Raw genomic sequence first — 25,836 nt, 5'->3', positions numbered from 1 at the left:
TGACAAGGCTAAAATCAAAATGTAACATTTTCTTCAATTGCTTGGACATATCTTAATTCTCAAAGATTCATATTAAATTTAGCAAACTCTAAGATAGTCAAATCAAATATTTAACTTGCAAAATACACAGATATTCACTGTGTGTCATATTATCTACACACATGTAAATCTTCACACATATTCCAAAGAAATATTAATTTTAGCCGCCCACATTTCCTGCCTAAAACAACTGAAGCGATTATGTTCAACACATCAGCATAATGAACCAAGAGTGATGTTGGTCAATTTTCCAATTATTTTTAAAATTTATTTATCTACACACATATCGTGTTGCTTAGGAATGAGGGTTTTTGCCAAGAAAGCATCAATAAACTTTCATAACCGCAAGACATCATTCATACTCTGCTTATGGCATTCCTTAGTTTCGTTTTCTGCTTACATCCTTTATATTATACATATAACACTACTTATATACAATTCATATATACGAAATGGGATTTGACTTGCAGCCTAGTGGCCAATTATTAACAATTGCCCAGCATTTTTCAAATGTAATGTGTCATCATACAGGGTGGACCATATAGCGTTTGCTTTTTGAACCACCTATTTTTTTGAGAATGGTATATTAACACAAATGACAAGTCAAGTGTGTTCATAATTTACTTAAAGGTTTGACATTTACGAAATGGGACGCTATACGCTTGAACCAAATTGGGAAATATTGAAAACCTATTTCCAAAGTGGTGAGTCTTCTTCTTCTTTTCTGATTTTCACATCGGTGGCTACGTCAATAAGCAAAATTGTCGGATTTGGGGCTCAGAAAATCCACACGTTACTGTAGAGAAGCAAATGCATCCACAACGAGTCACTGTTTGGTGCGGTTTTTGATCTGGTGGCATCATCGGGCCATTTTTTTTGAAAATGAGCGAGGAGCCGCGGTTACAGTAAATGGCGAGCGTTACCGTGACATGCTCAACGAGATGTTTCCAAAAATTGAAGAGGATGACATGGACGACATTTGGTTTCAACGGTGCAACTTGTCACACTGCCAAAGTTACACTCGAACTTTTGGCTACCATTTTTGAAAACCGAATAATCAGCCGAAATACCGATATCAATTGTCCGCCTCGGAGCTGTGATTTAAGCCCGCTGGACTATTTTTTGTGGGGAGCTGTTAAGGACACATGCTATGTGAACCATCCAGAGACGATTGATGCTTTAAAACACGAAATCTAAGTTGCCAATCATGAAATTGGAGCCCAAACAATCGAAAATGTGCTTAAAAATTGGGTTGATCGAATGACCTACTGTAAAGCCACTCGTGCCAGTCATTTGAACGATATTATTTTTCATTCATAAATGACAATGTTCAATCTTCAAAAAAAAAAAAAGTTTGAAAAAATATTGATTAGTTTTTTTTTATAGCCGATTCAAAAAGCAAATTTTACATGGCCCACCCTATAGATTGACTTGACGAATTCTAATCAATGAGACTCAATATGGAAACTATGCAAGGTGCTTAAAAATACTTTAATCTTAAATCAACATTCACTATTTGAGTGTTTTTTACTTGCTTATACCAGTCGACTGGCAATTCTATGTTTGATATGCTCTTTCTCTCTCTCTCCAATCCAGTTGTACAATGGAGAGTTACTTAAGATTTTCAGATTTATAAGCATATCTGTAAATACTTCAAGCGCTCGCCTCAAGAGAGAGCATACAGATGCAATATTACTGAGTTAATCGCAATAAAAATCAATGATAGGTAGCCATAACCAAAACCAATTTAACAATTGTATGAAATTTAATAAGAATAGTTTGAGAATTATCACAGAAAATCCAGCAGTGAATTGTAGATTGAATACTATCAGAATACTAGCATGGGAATATACTCCAATGGAATTTGTAGGTTCTGTAGAGAGGAAGATGAGAACGCCAATATATGCGCTGTCATCATGCCCAGTATTGTAGCCTAAACATATTCTACCATAGAAGGAAATAAAACTCATAAAAATATGCCAAATACCACAATTTATTGAGGAATTGAGGAATACTGTGATTCGATGAAGGGGGCACAATAGACATTTCAGGACGCAGTGCTAACAGTGCTGGTATTTGGACTACTCTGTATATTATATATAGAACACATCTAATAGAAATGCTAGTTTTTCTAATTGTTATATTTTTGCAGCTGTCATAGTTACCAATGACATCAAGCTGCCAATATATTGAATAAGATTTGCCTTTTCCTCATGTATCGGTTCACGCTTGCTACTAAAATATTATCAAAATTCATAATGCGGCACATATTCGTACGAGCCTCGAAATGGCGAGACCTACAGTTTTATGTTTTATGTCGCCTCAGAACAGCAGATGACAGAAATGCGCTCAGAGATTTGTTAATTCCTGCCGATAGGCGAGCGCTGTTTCAACTTTTTCTATCATTTAGTGAAGATGCCCACAGCGTGGACTACCAAATATTACTCACACTCAAACCCATTTGACTACGACTGGGATTTGATTCTGAACGAACGGCTTCAGCAGCTGCCGAAAAGGAACCTTTCTGTGTCTGTTATGTTACTTGCTTTAAATAGTGTAAGTTTTGAATAGAAAAAGTTAATTTACATTGTTGACAGGCCATTGTGCGAAAGTACAAACTTACTTCCGAACATTTGTGTGCATTACACCAGCGATGAAGCAGAGAGAAAATTATTTTTACGCCAATCTTCACGTAGACAACCCTTCTTATTTTTCTTATCACTCGTTTATATATATTTGTCTATGTACTTATACATATGTATGCACTCTTACTTATGCACTTGGTGACTTACCTGCATTTTGAATGCTTCCATGATGGCATATCCCTTTCCAGTAACAGCTTCCTTTTCGCGCGCGACTTGCAAAGTAGTCTGTAACATCTGTTCACGTTGTTGCTCCCATAGAAAAGTGTACGAATTGAATTGGGCGGCAAAACGTTCCGCATCGTGAATAGTTGTTGTAAGTGCCGTTCGTATGTCAGCATTTAGCTGGCGTAGTTCATCGGAGGAGATGTCTACAGAAGCGGAGAAAGAAACTATAGAGGCTTAAAAGTGTGTCTGGATGGGCTCGGGAGAGTAATTTAAACATGTTCGAATGCATAGCGCTTACACATATATAAGTATTCATAAATATGTATATGTATCCTTTTACCTGAGTACATATGCCAGCCAATGGCAAAACTTGCAAAGAAATGCGTAACAAAATCCAAAACAAGTGAGAACAAATAGTTAAGCCCATCACTGCATTCGGCTGCACCGAAGGTTTTCGTTTTTGTTCTCGTTTATTCCAAGTCTAAAACATAATTATACTTTCTACAGACCACTTAGAGCTAATATGGGCTCAAAGTTGTCCAGATAGTTAAATAAATAAATTTAAAAATAGGGTTTCGAAATTTATAAAATTTTTTCTTTGATACTGAAAAGTCAAGCGGAATAGAAGACGAGATCTCATTGAGCGCGGGTAAGAATAGCATAATTCTTGTTAAGCAATTTAAAATGTAATGGGTAATTGTTGCGTAGAGTATATCCCTATTAGAAAGTGAATGTTCCGCAATAGGGAGAAACAAGCAATTTCATTTCTTTCATTACACTAAAAACAAAAAGCAGTGAGAGTACAGACTTTAAGTTATTTAAAATCAAACGGTAACCATAGGAAGGGATAGGATTTGAGAATTTTAACGACCTGACCGCATATTTAAGGAACATCTTTCGTACACGTGTAATTATCTCATTAATTGCAAATTGGTGAAAAGGTCTTCAGATAAATGTTGTGTACTCAAATCTAGAGCGAACGAAGGAAGTAAAAAGTAATTTGAGAGTGTAAGTGTCCGAGAACTTGGAGCTGTTACGCTGAGTAAGAAGTGGATATAACAAAGTTAATGTGGCTATTGAGTGAAAAATGGGAGTCAAGATCACACCCAAATCTTTGAATTTGTGAACAGATTAAAGTAAAGTATTACCAATCCAGTCAGGCGACTGGAAAACTTTTTGAGTTTTGCTGCAAGTAACATAAAATCATTTCTTGATATTTCGAGAGACACCAGAGTTGCTGCACGAGCGAACGAGCGTATTAATTTCCGATTCCAATATACGAGTATTCTTAATTTTACTAATCACAGAAAATATTTTCAAATCATCAGAATACAGAAGAGAATTTACAAACGAAAAACAGGTACTAATATCATTAATAAATAGAACAAAGAGAAGAGACTCTAAAATATTGCCTTGTAACACACCTGAGGATGCAATGTAAAGTTCCGAACATTCCCACTCAATCATTACCGCATATAGTCGATCGTATAGATAAGATTTCAGTCATTGAAAGAAAACAGAATGAAAACCAAGCGGGGCAACTTACGTAATAGAATTGTATGAGAAACTCCATCAATTGCTTTTGAAAAGTACATCGACTTGAAAACCTTCAGCAAACACATAGCTTTAGCAAAATTTTTTATTGAATGCCTTCCATTGTTACCTTGGTAAACGTTTTCCAAAGTTCTTTAAATGAAATAGCCTCGCATTTAACAACAACACTGAACGCCCGCTGCATACATACGCCAGTTGTATGTCAGCTACCTCTGTGCTTGGCAGAAACTTAGGGAGATCAGACTCTAATAGGAAAAAGGTTACTCAATCACTACGGTTAATGATGTTACTGAATCCTCTCCATCAAAACTTATTAATTAAACTCCTACAAAAATTTATTCCTTTTACTTTGCTCCCTATGCGACTCAGGGTGATTTCTGATGTTAGCTTTTATTTGGTTTAGCAGCATTAAACATTCCCTCGACAACAAATATTAGCGAGGATTGAGACGCAATGAAGTTCATTCTTCTCTTCTAAAGCATGAACGGCAGGTCTTACAACTATTTTCATTGCCTTTCAAGTACAGAGTGAGGAAACAGTTACAACACGAGAAAAAGCCATAAGATTGCGCCCATCAAAGAGTGCGCGACATCAAATTGGTGCAGTTGTGCAGGGTTGCCAACGCTTTATTCTTCTTAGAAGTTGAAAAAAATGTGTATAATTTAAAAAAAAGGCTAATAGAGGCCACTATTTCATTTAAAGCTTATGCTGAGAAGATTTTAGTGCTTTTGAAAATTTGTTGACTCTTATTAAATTTGTTGTTTTGAAAGTGCAAATGTCATTTTTTACTGCTTTGAGGTTAGGCAAGAATATTTTATCTTCTTCTCTGAACTTTTCTTAACATTTAAAACCTTTTTATTAATTTTAAAAATCCCTTGAATTTACTGAATACGAATTAAAGCCATAGAGGTGATTTCATAGTAAAAACCTTATTAAAAAAACCAGATAATACTGAATCAACCGTAATGAACTTTTTGAAAAAGCAGTAATTTATCTTGTTACATAACCTCAAATGTAGCAAAAAAGTGTTTTGCAGCCTGCTTTTTAAAGAAATTCTCTTAACATACGTTTTAAATAAAAGGATAGATTTTTAAAACTCTGTTTTATTCATACAGTTCATAACCATAACACATTTATGTAAAATAACGCACACAGTGAAGGCGATTTGTCACGCCTATAAGGTTCTTTAAGTAATGCAATGAAAATTTGGTATTTTCTTTTCTTTGAATGGGCATTTTAGTGCTTTTTTATATCCAAAACTAGACAACACTGCACTTGCAAGAGAGAGATTTGACTGTTCGAAGGAGAAGACGAAAAACAAACTTAGAAAAAATGCAAGTAGAGCGAAGAAATGTCACACACAATTATTATTACTAATATTATGATTGGCTGTTTGTGCACTGCGACCTGAAGAGATCTATTGTGCAGCCATGTAGCTTACTCAAATAGTTTTGGCTCTTAATAAATCCTAAAACTGCTGTAGGTTTAATTTCTACCAGGAGGTTCGGATCTATAGACCCATTTCTCAGGTGATTTAGTCTGCGTCATGCCACTGCTGGGCCGCCGCATATAACTCATTCTGCCGTTTCTTGTGCGTCTTTGCAAAGTCTACAAGAATCGTTTTCTATCGCACCTATCTTTTTCATGTGATAATTAAGTTACCGTGTCCTGTTAGTAGTTCAGTGTAAAGTTTTATGTTATTTCTGCTTAGGTTAAGGATTGCTTCTGCTTTTATCCGTTCTGGATCTATGAGTCTTTTCGATTGCCGCATGCCCGATTGGGCTCTCCAGCAATCGCACCCAATCATACATGAAGAATCACCAACAGGAATAATAATCGCAATCGCCGACAATATGACCAGATGATAAAAAGTGAAGCTAAATAGGACTGAGTGAATTATTAACTAATTTGAAAAAAAAATTATATTTCACATAATTGTAAACATCACATTTTAATTAAATGGGGCTAGAAAAATGTCAGGAAAAAACAACTAAAACTCCGAGGCTAGAGAACAAAAAAAAAAGCGAAATCAAGTTCCGAAAATGGTAATCTGGTCACACTGATCACCAATTGTATCAGGTGATGTCACGATATTGTCAAAAGAGAGAGCAAAGTAGCGGTACCACGATAGGTGCCACCTTATTGCTCTGTTCATCGTGCAATACGATTCATTCGATTGAATCCCTGCTTGTGGTTTGCATTTTACCTTTTGTGTTTTTGCTTTTCAAATAGTAGAAAATAAAACGGCTCTGCAATGGGAGAAGACGTCAGTTTATTTTATTGAAGAAAAATAGTAATTTTCGACAATTAGTACATACATACATATGTATTAAATATATGAAATTATTTATTATAGCCATCTTCGAAAAGCTCAATACTTATGAGTGATGGTCAAAGGAAATAAATTCTTTGGAAATAAAATGGGAAATTTTAAGCAAAGATTACCAATGCGATTGCCGTTCAAATCGATTGTGTTCCAAATCAATTGCTTTTAAATTTATGAGTACAATGAACTATAAAAGCAAACATGTCTCTTCTTTCGCTCAGGTACTGGCTTAGTGTTTTGCAGATTTTGTTGCAGCGTTTTATGTGCGGGAGGTTAGTATGAATCACAGTGTACTTTTCTGCTTTCTAAAGTAGACAAAAGTTTTTTGTGAGATCTTCTGGAAACTATGTACACTTCTCGGATTGATAGAATCTCCATTCAACATTACGATAAAATTTAGACCAATTGAAGCTGAGCTATTGTCCGTTAAGTGCCAGTGAGTTTATGTTATCGTTAAGAAAATTAACATCGAACAAAGAAAATCTCACATTTACTTTGAAAAACACGTTAAGGTGGAAATGAAGAAACCATAATTTTTATAAAGAATTATATTTTTAATCCGATAACAGTAAAGTTAAGAGTTTAGTTTGCTTTCAATTGTGGTATGCTCAGTGATTCACTACGATATAATAGGTACATCATTTCATTTCAGTCAAAGGTGTAAAAATGTTAGCTTTTTTACCTGTGTCAGTTGCCGATGTTGCGCCCTCCGTCGATGCGCCTTCGCTGCCCCTCTGTGAGACGCGACATCTACCCAGTCTGTACGCTTGTTGATGCAGCTGCTGACGCTTTGCCGCTGCCACCTCATACAACGATGTCATAGCCGTGGGTAGTGTCTGTTGCCGCTGTCTTTCTACTTTGCCCCGTTTGTGCTGCAACCGCGCATACCTTTCAAGGTTTTTACCTTGCGTAACATATTCATTATTATTACATTTAGCTGCGTCTACCCCACCGTTATCACCGTCATCGTCGGTATTGTCGTCACCATCACCAACACCGTCACTATTATCGTTGGTGTTTTTGCTTTTGTTGCCACTACTTTCATCTTCGTCGTTGTCTTCGTTTTCATCAGACAACGCCTTGTCGTCAACAATTCGTCGTGGCATGCAGTCGTGGCTAGTCTGTTGTATGTCCTCCAGCAGCTGCTCGACAATTTGTTGAAAATTATTTTCTACACTCACTTTGAATGATGGCACGAAACGTATTTCCGTATTTGTATATAACGCATCCGTTGCAGTCATCGCGTCTGCCAACGTTTCGGCTGGCAGCAACTCTAATTTCACCTCAAAAAGAGGCATTGCGGTTGCCGCAGACATTACTGTTTGTCTGTTTAGTTGGTGGTGATGGTGGGCCGTTGTAATGGTACTGCTGCTCATTGCAGATCCTACTCTATTAGTTGTTGTTGTAGGTGGTGCCAGTTTCATCGCCGTTGGTGTTTGTGGGCGTAGTAACAACAACTGTTGTGCGCTACCTGCTGCCGCCTCTGCTTGATTATGAGGTGAATTGATTGTATGCACCCCCGTGACTGTGTCATCATCATTCGTAGGTGTGCTGGTCCACGTATTCGCTATAGTGTTTGGTGTTGTTTTTGTTGTTGTCGTTGTCAACAGCGTTGCTTGAGTTTCGTTTGCGCTTGCCATTTGGTTGTGAAAATACGCTAAACTGTGTGGGAGGAAAAGGCGACCGCCGTGTGCGACGGAGCGTATGAGTGATGTGCAAATTAAATTGAGTGCATGTTGAGTGAGTTACACGCAAGCGTCGTAGCAAGTAAATAGCGAATGTAGTAGTGTGTAGCGGTGTGTGGCATGTTTTCAAAAAACTTGCGGCGAGAAATGTGAAAACATTAAAGTGTGCCAAGATAGAATAAAGTAAGGAGTATGAATGCCTGCCAGGACAGCAGCGGGGTGGATGTACATATAAGCATACTTGAATGTTGTTGCGCTTGTCTGACAGCCACACATTTGGTTTTCGCGGTTAACGAATTTGTATGCCGGCCTTTATGCAGGGATATTTGCAAGTTTTTGTTGAAAGTGTTAAATTTGAGACTACGAAAAACTGTAATGCCATAAAGGACTGCAATAATGTAAATGGTAATTGAAGGGATTTTTCACTGCCTCCTTTGTGGTTGCCTAAAGAGTTTGTGCGTGACTATCGTCCGGGCTATGTATTGAAATATCAAATAATAGAAAAAGTTTTTTTAGAAAGGCTTGCAATGGAAAGGTTACGAACGAATTTTCGAAATGAAAAATCTTCCCATAAAAATATCCGTCATTCGGAGGCGGTATTCAGTGCTTCCTTAATGTAAAAATTCCAAATGAAGGAGATTTAAAATTTTTCTTATCATATTTTTCTGGTTAGTCAGGTTCTAAAAAAATTATTTGCGATTTCTGTGTATGATATAGACGCTTCAGCAAAAATCGGCAAAGTTAGTCGTTATTCATGGTGATATATATTTCTGACTGGTTTAATGAAACTTTGATTAATGTTCTTCCGCTGGGAGAATAATACATTTTTAGCATTTCTTAAAATATTCCTGAAAAACTGGAGGGATATATGGTAGTTAATGTCTTTATAGTTTTCTTCCGTTATTGGTCTGGTGGTGGTGGAAAATCGAAGTAGCTTAATATTTCCATATATTTTTGGTCTTCCTCTCTTAGGTGAAAGATCAAAAACATGGAGTTTAGAATCATCCAAAGAAGTTTTACAGAACATTTTGCAAGGATAATTTTTCCAGAATCTCATTTGTTTTTTCGCAGCCAAGAGATAGATTCACCCGCGTTATTTTTTACTGTTCTCGCTTTTGATTCTTCAAGTGATTTCGTTGAAATAAAATCCGGCTGCGGCATTCGTTCTATCGAAAATGTATTTCTTCTTCTACACTTTTCTATCAATTCATAACAATGCCCAGGGTTGTACGAGTAGAAGTAATTTGTCTTTTTTATTTTCATTTCTATGAACCCACAATTACGGTCAATCGGTGGAAAGTAGCGACCAGGTACCAAAAATTTGTGGTTTATTATTTCAATATGAGCAATTTTTATCCTACTTTTAAGTATGTATGGTGCTACTTCTTGTACACCTCTTGAAGCTGTCGTTTTCATCCAATACATTGACGTTACCATCATAGAAATTATGGAAACCCAAGTTGTATAAACTCATATTTCGCTTATATATATTAGAATAACTAAACAGAAATTTTAAGATATAGAAGTGCATTTTGCAAGTCAAATGAGAATCCATCATATTTCCTGGTATTTCTTTTTTTTAGCATTTTGTAAATGTATATCATGACTTTCTCTGAAATGTTTCTGCTTCATTATTGCATGGTCCGAATTTCCTCTTTTTTCATGTTATGTTTGTATAATTTCTTCAAATTTTTCACTTAAACCACTTTCATAATTAATACTAAATGAATTTCATGATATGTTGAACCACCATCTAATGGTTCATTTGTGATGATATCGTAAAAATTACATTCAATAAATTTAGTTTAAAATAAAGGGGTGTGAAATAACTGATAAACTATTTTTTTTAGTTTTGGTTTATACTATTTTTATAATTATGGGCATAAAAGTCCTTAATAGCTCTAAAACTATATGCAAACCATAACGTAAGCATATTTTCTGTACTATTTCATAAAGTCAGTTTTTAGAGGACGCTGATTTCTAATCTATAGTGAGATTGGAGAAATTCAAAAGACCAAACGCAAAATGGAAAGCAAAAATTACAATGAATGCAGTTTTTATGTAGTAAAGTCAGAAAATCTAGCAGCTACAGCTTTGTTATGTACGGTTTGTCATTCATCCACATAAAGGTCACGCAGTGCTAGTTTAAAAATGCGAAATTCTGCCTCTACCTCTATCTCACACCGCCCTATTTTTTATTGCTTTTTCCATAATATTATTAGAATTATGATAAGTCGTAATTGGCTCGATTTGGCTCAAATGTGCAAGTTGAAGTTGGCTTGAAATGAAGACTAAATCGCATCACACGATCTTGTCACGTGATGTCATCGCATGACTTCATTATTTGATCTTAACATATGACCTCTTCGTATTTCTGATATATTTCATTCCAAATAAATTTATTGCTTTGATGTCGATGTAAGAATTAGAAGTATAAGAATTATACTTAACAGAAGCTATTCAAAATGAGTATCTAAGATCTTATGTAAATTTTTAGAATATTTTTATCTCACGGCCTATGCCTTATTACTTGCCTAATAGCTTAAATATTATATTTGTTTTGCTTTTGCCGCCTGGTTAGTATAAGTTTATGACTGTCATGGTTGTCAAAAAAGTCTTGCGGTATTTTTATTGAATTTTCAATTGTTCATAAAATTTGTTATAATAATGCGATTTAAGTCAAATATGCGCCGTTTTGTTCGATGACGAGTTCCCAACGAGATGCCAACTTTATAATGCCCCTCTTATAGAAGCTCGCTTCCCTATTGTCAAAAAACTCGAAGAGCCAATTTTCACAGGACTCTCTTGAGGACAACTTCCGACTACCAAGCTCGTTCGCCATGGACAGAAATAGGTGGTAATCACTTGGTGCGAGATCCGGACTATACGGTGGATGCAAAAGAACCTCCCATCCGAGCTCCCGGAGCTTCTGGCGCGTCACCAAAGATGTGTGTGGCCTGGCGTTGTCCTGATGGAAGACAATTCGGCCTCTGTTGATCAAAGATGGCCTCTTTTGCATGAGTGCTGCATTCAAGCGGTCCAGTTGTTGGCAGTACAGGTCCGAATTGAGCGTTTGGCCATAGGGGAGCAGCTCATAGTGAATGATTCCCTGCCAATCCCACCAAACACACAGAAGAACATTCCTGGCCGTCAATCCAGGCTTGACCACCGTCTGGGCAGCTTCACCGCTTTTCGACCACGACCGTTTGCGCTTCACGTTGTCGTAAGTGACTCACTTTTCATCGCCAGTCACCATCCGCTTCAAAAACGGGTCGACTTTGTTGCGGTTCAGAAGCGATTCGCATGCATCCATACGGGCAAAAATGTTTTTTTGCGTCAAGTCGTGTGTCACCCATACATCGAGCTTCTTTTTGAATCCAAGCTTCTTCAAATGGTTTATAACGGTTTGATGACTCATGCCCAGCTCTTGGCCGATGCTACGGCTGCTACTATGCCGGTCTCTTTCGATCAATTCAGCGATTTTATCGGAATTTTCGACGACAGGCCTTCCGGACCGTGGTGCATCTTCGATCACCTCTGCACCAGAACGAAAACGTTGAAACCATCGTTGTGCGGTGGAAATGGAAACTGTATCGGGTCCATAAACTGCACAAATTTTATTGGCAGCATGAGATGCATTTATGCCTTTATCGTAGTAGTGCTGTAAAATATGCCGTATTTTCTCTTTATTTTGCTCCATGTTTGCGACGCTATAACTCACGAACGACTAAAAGCAAACAACAATTAATCAAACACGTGTTAGCACGTGAAAAGAGCTTTCCAAAAAGCTCTAGCGTGAACCGATGCGACGAATACAACTAGTACTACGCGCTTGCAAAGACAAGCTTGCGGAAATACCGCAAGATTTTTTGACAACCTTATATTATAATTTGTTCCCTGACTTCTCACAAAGTTTGCTCTGTAGAATAGTTTTATGTTGAATCAATCTGGTTTTTTGCTTCTCTAGAGTTTGCAGCGCCATTTAGCATACATGTGATCAATTAAGTATGCTTCAAAGCTATCGTCCTACTTTCAGAGAAATTTGTCCCGGTTTTCCGACTCACTTGTTTATGCTTCCAGTCTACCAATCCTGCCTATCTTCAAAATAATAGCAGCGCAACGAACTACCATGTTTTTTACTAATTTTTTTTTTTGTATTAAAATTTGTTTATGTTTTTATTAAAGTATAGTGCATTCTATGCCAAAAACCATATAATCAATAAAAACAAAAAAAAAAAAAACAGCTATACCTGGAAGTTTCAAGTCACTCAAAAATCGCGTTGATTTTTAACAATTTTTTGTGCTCATGTTTTGAGCATTTTCTTCCAGATAAAAACTTCCGAACAGATGTATGTTTTATATGGAAGATAATTCTCAACATCGTATTAAAAAAAAAAATCGTAAAAATCAATACGTTTATTGATCAACTCGAAACTTTCGCTTTATTATAATAAAATTGACTGGACTATGATGCTGCAAAAACTATCATGTGCCCATATTTTCGCCTTAATATCATCTTGAGATGATTATGATGAAATAAGATTTGCTTATGCAAAGATATGATGTCATGCGATTTGATGCTGGTATGATTTGGCTTGAGATGGAATGGTGCTGGTAAAATTATTCTCTTATCATATTTTTGTACTAAATCAATTTGAGATTGTGACGAAGCTTAGAAAGAGAGATGTTAACATGTGATTTGATGTTGATATGAGATGAATTGATGCTGTTAAAATTATTATCTGATATATTAACTTGAGATAATGATGATGTGATATGAGTAGGTTAGGAAGAGATTTGATGTGATGCGATATGATGTTGATATGAGAAGAAGTGATGCTGGGAAAATTATCCTCTTATCACATTTTTGTATTAAGGGGGTATTCTAGTCTAGAAATTTGAAAAAATCGAAAATTTTTTTTTTTCAAAATTGGATAGTCTAGGTATTCAAAAATATCTCCCTAAAAGGATTTTGCAAAATTCGAATTATTTTCGAAATTACAACTATTTTAGTGACGCGACAGCTAGACTGGTTTGAGCGGACGGCGAAATTCAAACGCGTTTTTCTCAAAACTCCTTTTGCTGAGGTGGTTGACACGATATCTGAAGTTCTATCTGACCGATCCCTTTGAAATTTGGTGAGAATCTTTTTCATACATCTCTTTATCACTGGAGCATTGGATTTTGAAAAATTTTAATTTGAAGTATTTTTAAAAAATTCGTAAAGGTCAAAAAACAGGGGTAAAAAAATTTTTTTTTTTCAAGTAGGCGCCATTTTGTGAATTTTTATTTTTTTTTTTCGGCCGAGGCTCAAGATGTAGCGACATCTTTACTAATTAAGAATTTTCTTTATTTGTTCGATTTAGATCACTACAAGGGTTGGAATCATGTCAACCAGGGAGCACTGTTTGACTAGCAACCGCTACTTCACCGACCTGTCACTGGATGAATTTTTGACTTTTTGTTTTTTTAATTTTTTTTATATACCTTAAACATCAATAAATATTATATAAAAAAATGGATAGTAAAAATGTTTTTAATTTTTCTTTTATCCTAGTTTGAAAAATACCCAAAAAGTAGGGCTCTAGACCAGAATACCCCCTTAAATTAATTTGAGATGATGATGATGTGATATGAGTAGCTTAGACAGGGATATGATATCATGCGATTTGATTTTGATATGATTTGATATGAGTTTAAGTGGTGCCAATAAAATTAGTTCATATGATTTGCTTATGCAGAGATATGATGCCATGTGATTTGATGTTGATATGAGATGAATTGGTGTTGTTAAAATTATTATCTGATATATAGTTTTATTTTTATCATCATTATCTCAAGTTGATGTGATGTGAGTAGCTTAGCAAGATATTTGATTTCATGCAATATGATGTGGTATGATTTTGTAAGAGTTGACGTGATGCTAGTAAAATTATCATGCGATCATATATATATTTGTATTAAATTAACTTGATGATCATGGATGATCTCATGTGCTTTTACATATGTTGATATGAGATCAGGTAATTCTGGAAAAATATCATCTGATCATACCTATTCTTGCATTAAATCAACTTGAGATGATGAGGATGTCATGTGAGTATTCAAGGAAGAAATATGATGTCATGCGATTTGATGGAAAAATTATCATATGGACATATTTCCGTATTAATATTAATATGATTTGATATGAGATGATGTGGTGGTGGTAAAATTATCCTCTGATTCTATTTTTATATTAAACCAACTTGAAATGATGATGATGTGATATGGGTAGCTTATGAAAAGAAATGATGTCATGTGATTTCATGTTGATATGCTATGTAGTAAAATTATCATGTGTTCATATTTTTGTATTAATATCATCTTGAGATGATGATGATGATGAGATAATATTTGGTTATGCAGAGATATGATGACATGCGATTTAATGTAGATGCAAAGTGGTGATGTGAGGCGAGTGAAATTGGTCACCTGACTTTTATAGCCACTCGCACTTCTCGATTGATTAATGCGTCAACTTCGGCCAAGTATTTGTTATAGCTGCGTCTTTGGATAGTAGGAAATTTGCGTAAAAACTGCAAAAACAAGAACTCACATACATACAAATGTATATACCATCACATGAATACCATTATTACTCACTTCTTGAATGCATTGGCCGTCGTGTCCTTCAATTTCACAACGTTGCTGATCATAATCGAAAAATAAACAAAAATTGGCAATCAACAGCCGATTCAATAGCCGCCGTGTTTCATCACATTGCATGCGTCGTTGACGCAAACGTTCTTGTTGTTGTTGTACGTCCAATAGATTTCGCCCATAGGCACTGCGTTGGTAGAGGGGTTCACGACTCCAGCGCCGTATGCTTTGAACAATGGACAATAGGTTGCGTTGTGTTTGTTTTAAGCGATTGTAGAGTTGCTCTGAACATTCATAGATTTCATTCATCAAAGCGGTATCTGTGTAAGGCACAAATTGGACGGGTGTGACATTTTAACATACAGTGTAGGGCAAAAGAAAAGAAGGAGTAATATTTTAAAATAGTTTCTTTACTACATATTTAAATGCAATTTTTACTGTACTTAAACGTAAAACTAAGGCGGTTCAGTGAAAATAGGCTCGCAGGCATGCCATGTAGCCATACTCGACTTGTTTTAAACGCCGGACCGTTGAATTATGCATCTTCCTAGGACATTCTTACGAATTCGCTTCTGGCGGCATTAGAAATCGTCCGCAGTAGACCACAATAAACTTTCATGCACGTTTTTCATCATGAGAAAGATTTCCATTAAAATTATCTGATTTTGTGGTAGGGGAAAAACTATCAAAAAAGAGTTAGGCCCCAAACTACATATGTAGACCCATGAGAGGATTAGCTCATTCTGACACTGTACTCGTTTGCTCGACGCAAGTATACAGATCATCAAGCAAATGATAATAGAAATGACTTTATGCTATGTTGTCTAATTATGTAGATAACCTTTTACTCCGACCCTCACTTACCATACGCGCGCCAAGTGAGTTTGGCACAGGCCTCCCTCACGCGCTTGTCAATTGTGTCCACTTCGTGGCGAATCAATTGCAACTCTGCAGCGCTGCCAATGATGCCCCCATCGCAACCATCATCCGCAGCAAGACCACGAATGCCATTGTAAAATTCACGAATTTTGATGAGTTTCACTTTGCGTTGCCAAAACTCGTCTCTTCCAGCGTACAAATTCAGTAAAATGCTCTCCAATGCGTAAAGTCTTTGTTGTTGTTGCTGTGCCATCGACACATATGTACACGCCGACGGGCATACCGTTGCTCCTACTTCTGCTGCTTCAACTGACGATTGGTTTTCTAATTCATGTTGAGCTTGTGTGGTCTCCATGGCGCCGGCAGCCTCGTTCAGTGATATATTGTTGATGCTAATGTCGTTGCTACTGCTGTTGCTACCTCGCCGCACGCTGTTTGTCTGCTGCATTGCCAGCAAATACTTAGCTTCTTGCAAAAGTCCAAATAAATCTGGCGAGAACTTCATTTGCAATGATTTTGCTTTTGATGACGACATTAGTTCGTCTTTGATATTGTTGGTGTGGCTTTGTTGGCAATCGCTGTTGTTTGCATTGTGGTTGTTGTTTTCATTGCTATTGGCTTTGCGCGATTCCGCCAGCGCTGCGGTGATTGCGCTTCGGAAATTCACGCCAAAGGTGTAATTTGCTCTTGTGCCGGTTGAATGTTCTTTGCTGCTGTTGTTGCCACTCATGCTGCTGGTATTGCCGCCCAGGGACATCACACGTGCGTCAAGTCCTTTGGTAATCCTTTTGTCTATTGTTTGCTGCCAATTGTGCCAGATTTTCAACTGCAAATTGGTAAGCTTTGTTGTCAAAATATCGCGTCGTGTATTTAGGCGTTTATAGGCGTCTACTGTGTTGGCGGTCCCCTCTGTGGCCACACCTCGATTCCAAAACTCATTGAAGTATTCTGTGTTGACGGCGGTGTTATTCCCGCTAGCAGCATTACTAATTGCTTCGCTCCTCACGCTATCGCTGTCAGCGCTACGGAGCCTAAGAAAAATTTCAATTTAAATTGATTGTGCATTAACATTAAAAGAGGCATTGCGGCGCAATTCGTAAAGAAGTTTGAAATGGTTTTCGATTTTCTATGGAATACCGCCAAGTATGCGTTGAAAGGCTACATATAAAAAAACATGGCAGTGTTCCTATCAATTCATTTTAGAATCTGTCTTTTCCTGATATGTTAACTATGTAGGCACTTTCTTAAAACAGGGCCAGAATATTCTGTTAAGCGATAAGTGCTGAGGGTCAGATTGGCTGGTGCGTTAAAATGTTCCCAACGCAATTCGAGTACGGAAATAAGGAAGAAGCTCTGTGGATTAACAGTGTCTCCCCTGGTTAATGCAAGACTTTCCTATTCTTCGTTACTCTTGGTCAAAGATCCATGGTGTTGCTGAGCGCGGAGAGAGAATTCCGCAGAGGAGCTTAAGGAGAATTCGCTGAATTTGTCAAAAGTGGAATATGTAAAAGTGACTTCCAGATTAAGAATCAGTAAATTTGAGAAATTTCAAAGAGCCTCAAGTAGCCAAATGTGTTGGTGCGTGACTACCATTCGGAAGAGAACCAATTCGAAATTCCGTGCACGAAATACTAATTGATAAGAAACTTTGTAACGGTTGCTCTTTAACACAACAATAAGCAGAGGTACTCCTCTGGGAGGGTCCTATCCCCTCTCCTCTGGATTTCGGCAATGAACTCTTTGATGCTGACCCTAGAGAGAGGGGGTTGCCACGTAACTGCTTACGCTGACGACTTGGCAAACGCGATTAAAGGCAACACGTTCATGGATATTCTGCGCTCTAACATGACCGCGCATAGTAACTGGACAGAGAGCAGGGGACTCGGAATAAACCCGATAAATCTGAACTAATTATCTTTACAAGGAAACATACTGCTAATTTTCAAGGGTGTGGAGATTCCTTTGAAAAATAATACAGGAATAGAGTTCAACATTGTATTGCACACATACAAAAAAGCGGTCGGAATCAATGGGGGACTAACACCTCGTGTTTACATTGGGTTTATACTTCGGTAGTTCGGCTTATTTTGTTATATGGAATACTTGTGTGGTGGCTATCAACTCAAACGGCAAGTTTACTTGAAATTGCTGAACAAGGCCCAAAAAACTGCGTTTTTATGCATCACATGCATCACCGACGCCTTAATGACTACCCCAAATAAAACGCCCGGGGAGCTAGTCAACTTGCTTGCTCTAAATCTGGTAGGAAAACACGTGGTCGCCGCTTCAGCGCTGAGACTTAAAGGTATGGTGCTATGGAATACCCGCTGGTTTGTCCACGCTTCTATATAACATGCTATGAGTAGTTATAATCAAGAAATGGACTACTCTTTGCCTAAACCCACCTTCGGCAGGCTCTTTAAGACTTACATCCCGCCAAGAAGAGAGTGGCAAGCTGAAACCATAGAGAACAGGGGAAATAAATTTGTACACGGATGGATCCAAGCTAAATAGTAAAGTTGACTGTGGAGTTTTTTCAAAAGAATTAAGAATTAAGTCAAGTCCGACCTCCCGACTACTGTAGCGTCTACGAGGCACAAGTCTTAGCCATAAAGGAGGTAACTGGGCACCTACGATAATATGATCTCGAATTGCCAGGTGACCATAAAATAAATGGAAACAGTTATACTTAGATCTAAGGTTATACAGGAATGCCTGACAGCTCTAAATGATATTAGCACCGTCTTCAAGGCCAGTCTTATATGAGTTCCGGGACAGACAGACAGAGATATTGAAAATAATTCCTAGGTCGATGAGCTAGCCAGAAAGGGTTCTAAGAGGCAATATTGGAATCTCTATGGCCGCAAATAGATAAGAAAAGGTAGGAAAAATTACTCAACATCTAGAGAGAGAAATCACGAAGGTCGTGATTTGTGTTACTCGTCATTGGCTGTTACGTAGGCACTCTTCTATACTAAGAGTATTTTTACATGTATACCGCAGAAGTTGTAAACACGAGGAAGAGGAAGAAACAGAAGAGCACTTCCTCTCTGATTGTCCAGCCTTAGGTAGGAATGAGTAGAGCAAGGTTGTTTGGAAAACACTCTTTTGACTCTCTTACGGAGCTATCCAGTGTTGGCAAAAAAGCTACCCTACGCTTCATAAGAGCAGCTAAATGGTACCATGATGAATGTACACTGAGATTCCCGTGTTACATAGTGGTCATGGCGGAAGTGAGGTGAGTTCACGGCCGAAGTGAGTTGGCTGCTGTAAATCGACTGCGACAAAAATCTAATCCAACCTTACCGTCGTTCCTCGGCAGACAATGTCAAACCTCGGAGTGTATTTCTACCATGAAAATGTTCCTTATAAAAAACCATCTGCCGTTGGGAGGCGGCATACAACTGTAGGTCCCTCCATTTGTGGAACAACATCTAGACGCACAACATATATACAAGGAGGAGTTCGGTCAAATACCGAAGAGTGTAAGTGTTAGGCATCAGTAATGGTTTTTCCAAGTTTCATATCTCATTCAAAAATTGTATATCCATTGAGAACAATTCGTTGCTTTATTGTTTAAGTGTAATCCTATCTTAAGAAAGAAAAAAAAATTGTAATGCCAACAAAGACTATTTGTTTGCAGATAAAAGAGTCTCCGTCTTGGAGCGGGAAGGCTTTCTGCCAGCAGCTGGTGTTTGGCGCACGTCTAGTTCTCCGTGACAGGGTCAATATTTTTTCTAATAGCCACACTTTCTGTTTATGTCTAAAGCATTCAGTCCATTGATATAGACTTTTGCCATTTACAGTTAAAACCTTTCAAGTGGAAATTGTGAGTTCCATTTATACGCACTGCTGTAAAATGAAACTAATGCTGCCAAGTTTGTTGCGAATTGAGTGGGTGTGAATGAGGTCAAATTCGAATCGATTTCATCAGTTTCATGACTACTTATTGAGGAAGGTGCACTCACTATACATGACCGTCCACAAGGTACTTACATTTTTATCAAAAATTTATGCAATTCACGACATGCCAGAGCGTCTGTGCGTTGCATATGCTGTTCCAGCCACATTAGAGCACCGGCGGTGGGTGGGAATCCCCGTTGAATGGGTACGGCAGACACACCGCGAAATTCGAATTCCAACAGCACTTCATGCACCGAATCTTCCAGCTGCTGTAACTCCTCGCCGTAGATATGAAGGAGATGTGAATCAATGACACACAGTTTCGGCAGAATAGTGCGGCGTTGTAGAATGCCACTGCCAAGCATTATCGTCAGCTGTATTATAGGTGTACATACATACATACACATATAAAAATATAGTAGCGCATAGAAATGATAGGAAGAAAGTGAATATTAAAGTCAGTCGCACCTTAGTTAATTGCTCCCAGTTTTGGCAGTCCTTGTAGCCCTGCACGAATATCGTAGCCAGTTTCTGCTCCAGCGCGTGTATTTGCTCGAAAAAGTTGCGTAATTGTCGTTTGAAATGCGCCCATTTGTTGTTGTTTGGCTGTTGGGCATCCAGGTGTGGTGCAACAAATTCTGTTAAAGTCCATTGTTCAAAGAGCTCCTTGAATTGTGTGTGCACCTGTGGAAAATGTAAAGCATTTAATTCTTAAATGAGTGAATGAGAAAACCGAATCAACTTTAATTTGCAGTTATGGTAGCGATGCGATGCTGTAAAGCCTGCTGGAAACGGCCTCTACATATTTGAGCAAAGTAAAGTCGAGTTATTTTTGCATTAATTTTATGTCGCGCGAAGGTTAATGCCTTGTGCGGAAGTTATAGAAGAAATTAAGGTTTCTTCTTTAAAGATGACGAGCTGCTAACAAGAATATCTAGTAGAAGAATAAGCTTCGATTACCGAGCGTGAGCCCACAGACTGAGGAAATGATTTTATGAAAATGATTTTTCCAATGTTTTGCCAGATATTTTCACTAGTTCGGAAAGTTCACACAGCTTATTGTGTGACGCCAACGTGTAAAGGTTCAAAGAATATCATCAGGTTCGCAGAATATTTCTCTCAACCAGCCTCATCGGATGGTGTCATTGTCCAAGCTTCTGCGCCATTCGTTAGGACGGGCATGGTAAGAGCTTTATAAGGTGTTAGTTTTCTTCATCAATAGAGGACTTTACGACTCAATTGCCTACTTCGCCTAAAGTAGCACTTGTTGGCAAGAGAGATTCTCTTTTGGATTTCAAGGCTGACACGCGAGTGTGCCGATTGTTTGTTTGATGATTGGAGGTACTTCGTTTTGTCTTCGTCCATCACCAGACCCATTCACTTTGCTTCTTTATCCAGTTTGGAAAAGGTAGAACTAACAGCGCGGTTGTTAAGGCTGATGATGTAAATAACTATATTCGAGAGGCTTTCCATTTTGGGTCTAAGAGCGCCGCTATTTTTAAAAAATTCCCACATCTATAAATTGAATGCTAAGAATTTACCTGTCGAACGCGCTCGTTCAACTGCTTGCCGCGCATGCCACCAAATTCAATTTTCTCAAGATTCTGAAACGATACTGCTGCTTCAAATAGTTTCCGCATATCGTTTAGTTGCGCCAAAAATCCGTTAAGTGTATAACCAAATACATCTACGGGTGAAAAACGCCAGAGCTCATGCGCTGTGCTATTGTTAGCGTTCGATTCTGTAGATGCTATCGCCACTGCCGCCGCTCGTGATGTGCTTGGCAGAGCTGGCAGCAGTGGCTGATTGCTAGAATACTTTTCTTTATACTCCAACAATTTGCATCTGAAATTGGGCAAGAAAATAGCTCGACCACTAACATAATTTGTGTTCACCGAAATTTACTTACTTAAATTGCTCCATAACTTCAATTGACTTAGTTATTTTGGTCAAGCCCTCATCGGCGTCGCCCTGAAACAGTAATGGAAATTCCAGATCCTCGCTGGCACGTCGCACCAACAGCTGACAAATGCACCGCAGTAGCACCGTCATGCGTTGTGTGCTGCGATAGTAGCGTGCATGCGTCCAAATAAGATGTAATATATGCACTAAAGGATTCACCAGCTCGGCGGCTGCATGAAAATTGACAGCGTTGAATGCAGCTGTTTGCCGTAGTAGCGGCGTCAGCCATAGTGTGTTGTCCTCGGCTTCATGCCAGGCGCATACCAAACGTTTGAATACCTGTACAAACGGTTCATAGTACGCTGAATCGATGCTTTTGAGAATGTGTGTGAGTGTTTTGTGCGTTGGTGTGCGCAATTGCTCGTAAATATTTTGCAAATTTTGCTTGCGGTTAGTCCAGTAGGTGATTTCGTGTGCAGGTAGTGCTACAGGCACTAAACCTTTATTTTGTTCGAGGGTACACCTTGTTTGCATGCTGGCGGTGCATTTCGAACGCTCGATGAGTATTTCATGTATCTGTGTTGTCCAGTTAATGTACATCTCCTCGAGCGCTGCACGGAACTTTGGTTCGATAGCCGATGCCAAATTGCTGTAAAAGGTGAGTTTGTGCAAAAACGAAATTATTTTGAAAATAAGTTAAAAGTTAAATATGGTGGAACATGAATGAGTGTTTATTTATTGGATATGGGAACTAAGACCGAGTAAAGTGCGTTCTAAATTCAAATATCTTTTTAAAAGTAAGTACTTTGAGTTGTAATAAACTCATTTATACCTAATTATATATACGACATTACGCAAAACTGGTGTCGGGAGAAAGAACTTTCGTTAAATTAGAACAAAACTTGTGTGGTACCCTTCACCCGAAGAAGGAAATTAAGTCTAGGGATCCTTAAACTAGGGGACGCCGACTTAACTCTATCTGGTGACATGAAATATCTGGGAGTAATCCTTGATAAAACCTTGACCTGGAAAAATCACTTATCGTACATCACAAACAAAGCATTGAGAGCAATATACGTATGCCAAAGGCTTTACGGTAAAACATGGGGTCTGCGGTCAAAGATGATGGCATGGTCTTATAAGACAATAATAGTATGGTGGCCAAAAGTAGACCAAACTAAGACTCAGATAACACTTAACAAGGTATATAGAATAGCCTGTCTGAGCGTTACGGGAGCAATGCGAATATGCCCCACAGCGGCTATAGGAATGGTCACTGGACTCATACCACTATATCTTATAGCCAAAGAGATGACAACCAGTGCAACTCTACGACTTCCTAATCCATTCCATCTCAAAGAAGGCAATCTTACAGTACATGTAAGGATTCTGGGTTCAATCCTGAACTCTCCATGCTTGACAGTTCACGACAAGATGGAAAGGAAACTAGAATTCCCCAAGAAATTTAAGGTGGTTATTAGTGACCGCTCAGTGGGGAGAAACAATGAAATATTCTTAAAACAGGGCGCACAAGTCTAGTTTACTGATGGGTCCAAAATGGAAGCCGGTAGTGCCGAGGCTGAAATTGTCGGGCCACATTTCAAAAAAGCAATTGCAATGGGGAAAACCACTTCCATTTTCCAGGCGGAGGTCCACACCTTAGAGGCACGTGGTGCCAATATAAACATTCTCTCTGACAGTCAAGCAACTTTAAAATCGCTGGATAGCTTCTGATTCCAATCAAGGTTGGTCTGGGAATGTTTTAAAATCCTCAACATCCTAGCATCAAGAAACTTTGTTACCTTGATGTGATTTCCGGGACATGAGGGGCAGGAAAGGAATGAAATTGCGGAAACTTTAGCGAAAAAGGGGGCAAACACTCTCTTTGTAGGTCCTGAACTTTTCTGCGAGGTAAATAACAGCATAAAAAGTGCCTCTCTATGTGAGCAGGGGCAACGAGGCCTAATCGATCCAGAACGGATAAAAGCAGAAGCAATCCTTAACCTAAGCAGAAATGACATAAAACTTTACACTGAACTACTAACAGGACACGGTATACTTAATTATCACATGAAAAAGATAGGTGCGATAGAAAACGATTCTTGTAGACTTTGCAAAGAGGCACAAGAAACGGCAGAATGAGTTATATGCGGCCGCCCAGCAGTGGCACGACGCAGACTAAATTGCCTGGGAAACGGGGCTATAAATGCAAACCTCGTGGTAGAAATTAAGCCTACAGCAGTTTTAGAATTTATTAATAGCCCAAAACTGTTCGATTAGGCTACTGGGCTGCACAATAGATCTATTCAGGTCAAGTACACAAACAGCCAATCAATAATAATAACAATGTATACATTCATATACAGGATGCATAAGGTACTCGAGCACATGCATATGTGTGGCTTTAACTTCCCGAAACCAGATAAAATGTCTAGGACTACAACTTAACTCAAGAAATGAAGAGTGAATGCAGCTATCGCCGCTAGATGTGCAATTCGAACCGATTTAGAAACTTCTAATTTTCCCAAGTGCGCTCGTTTCTTCGTTCTAAGGGTTCGCCGGGAATTCAAAGCATCAGGTGGTGATGCAGAATCTGCTGCAAAACCCAAAAAACACTAGGAACGTTCTGACACTTCCGAATTGCAGAATTTATTCAACAAGTGCAAGCGACGATTGGCGAGTACCTTTCAAAATCCATGAGCTTACTTGCGTGGGAGCGTAATGTTTCTCAAGATCTTACCCGTCGAGTTGTCCATGAGGATCTCCGGTATAAATAAAACGTTATGCGCAGAAGACAGTTTACGAGTTGTGTTTAAAAAATAAGGATAATTTTCAAATTTCGCGGGCTACGTACATTCGACTTTCAATTATTCTTTTTTCTGTATGTTGGTACATTCGTCTCGAAGATATGTTCACGGTTTTAGTAATCCACGGTATATTGTATACCACTGTCAATATTTCAAGTGCTTCTGAGCACTTAATTCCATTTTTTCCACAAAATTTTATGCAACTTCTTTGATCCATTTTTTTCGATAGCAGAAAATCGCCGAACACGCAAAACACTTGTTTTATTTATGCCTCTCAGAAACAAGCTAAACACGCTATATTGCTAAGACCGTGATTGTATCTTCGAGACGAGTGTAGCAACATGAAAAAATAACAATGGAAAGTCGAATGTACGCAGTCGCGAAATTTGAAACCTTCAGCTTTTGTTGTTTTGAACACTCCTCGTACATATAAAACGATTTTTTATATAAATAATTATAGATATACTACTGTGGGCAAAAAGTAAGGTGAATTTGGTTGTAAAATGAAAAATCTTTATTTATTCTTGTAAATCAATTTCATCCCCTTCAAAATAATCCCTTCTCGATGAAATACACTTATGCCAACGATTTTTCCTATCCCGAAACATGCCAAATAGTCCATTTCCGGTATAGCCATCAGCACCTTCTTCGATTCAGCTGTTATCTCCTCAATCGACTCGAAACGCGATCCCCGGAGTGGTCTCTTGAGTTTTGGGAATAGCCAAATCAGGCGAATACGGTGGTTGCGGAACGATATGCGTGGAATTTTTGGCGAAATGGTCACGAAGAACGAGTGCAGTGTGAGACGGTGCATTATCGTGATGCAAAAACCAAGAGTTGTTGGCCCATAATTCTGGTATTTTTAGACGAATTGCTTCACGTAAACGACGCATAACGCTCAAATAATATTCCTTATTAACAGTTTGGCCAGGTGGAAGGAATTCATAGTGCACCACACCACGAAAATCGAAAAAAACTGTCATCATGACCATTATTTTTGAACGGCTTTGCCGTGCTCTTTTCGGTCTGGCCTCGCCTTTAGCACGATATTCGATTGATTGGTCGGTTGTTTCAGGGTCGTAAGCATAAATCCAAGTCTCATCTCTCGTAATGATGCATTTGAGCTTGTCCTGATAGTCTGAAAGCATTGTTTCACACACATCAACGCGACGACTTTTTTCCAAGGAATTGAGAGTTTTCGGTACCAAACGAGATTTGACTTTTCGTAGGCCCAAATGGTCTTTCAAATGGTTTTCACAGATCCTTCTGATATTCCGATCATATCAGTA

The 25,836-nt window shown here is 38.3% G+C and overlaps 1 protein-coding gene across 1 annotated transcript in view; it reads right to left on the bottom strand.

The window, feature by feature from the left end:
* Positions 1–25,836, bottom strand: part of LOC129236423 (dynein beta chain, ciliary) — a 120,021-nt gene that overhangs the window by 66,686 nt on the left and 27,499 nt on the right. Inside the window, 9 exon segments of the mRNA XM_054870813.1 lie at positions 2,832–3,052; positions 7,412–8,391; positions 14,889–14,992; positions 15,060–15,376; positions 15,921–16,966; positions 19,932–20,212; positions 20,307–20,522; positions 21,380–21,683; positions 21,748–22,389. Coding sequence (XP_054726788.1) covers positions 2,832–3,052; positions 7,412–8,391; positions 14,889–14,992; positions 15,060–15,376; positions 15,921–16,966; positions 19,932–20,212; positions 20,307–20,522; positions 21,380–21,683; positions 21,748–22,389 — 4,111 coding nt within the window.

The sequence above is a fragment of the Anastrepha obliqua genome, chromosome 1 (assembly GCF_027943255.1).
Source record: "Anastrepha obliqua isolate idAnaObli1 chromosome 1, idAnaObli1_1.0, whole genome shotgun sequence".
Taxonomy (NCBI): Eukaryota; Metazoa; Arthropoda; class Insecta; order Diptera; family Tephritidae; genus Anastrepha; species Anastrepha obliqua.
This window is presented reverse-complemented; position numbering and strand designations above follow the sequence as displayed.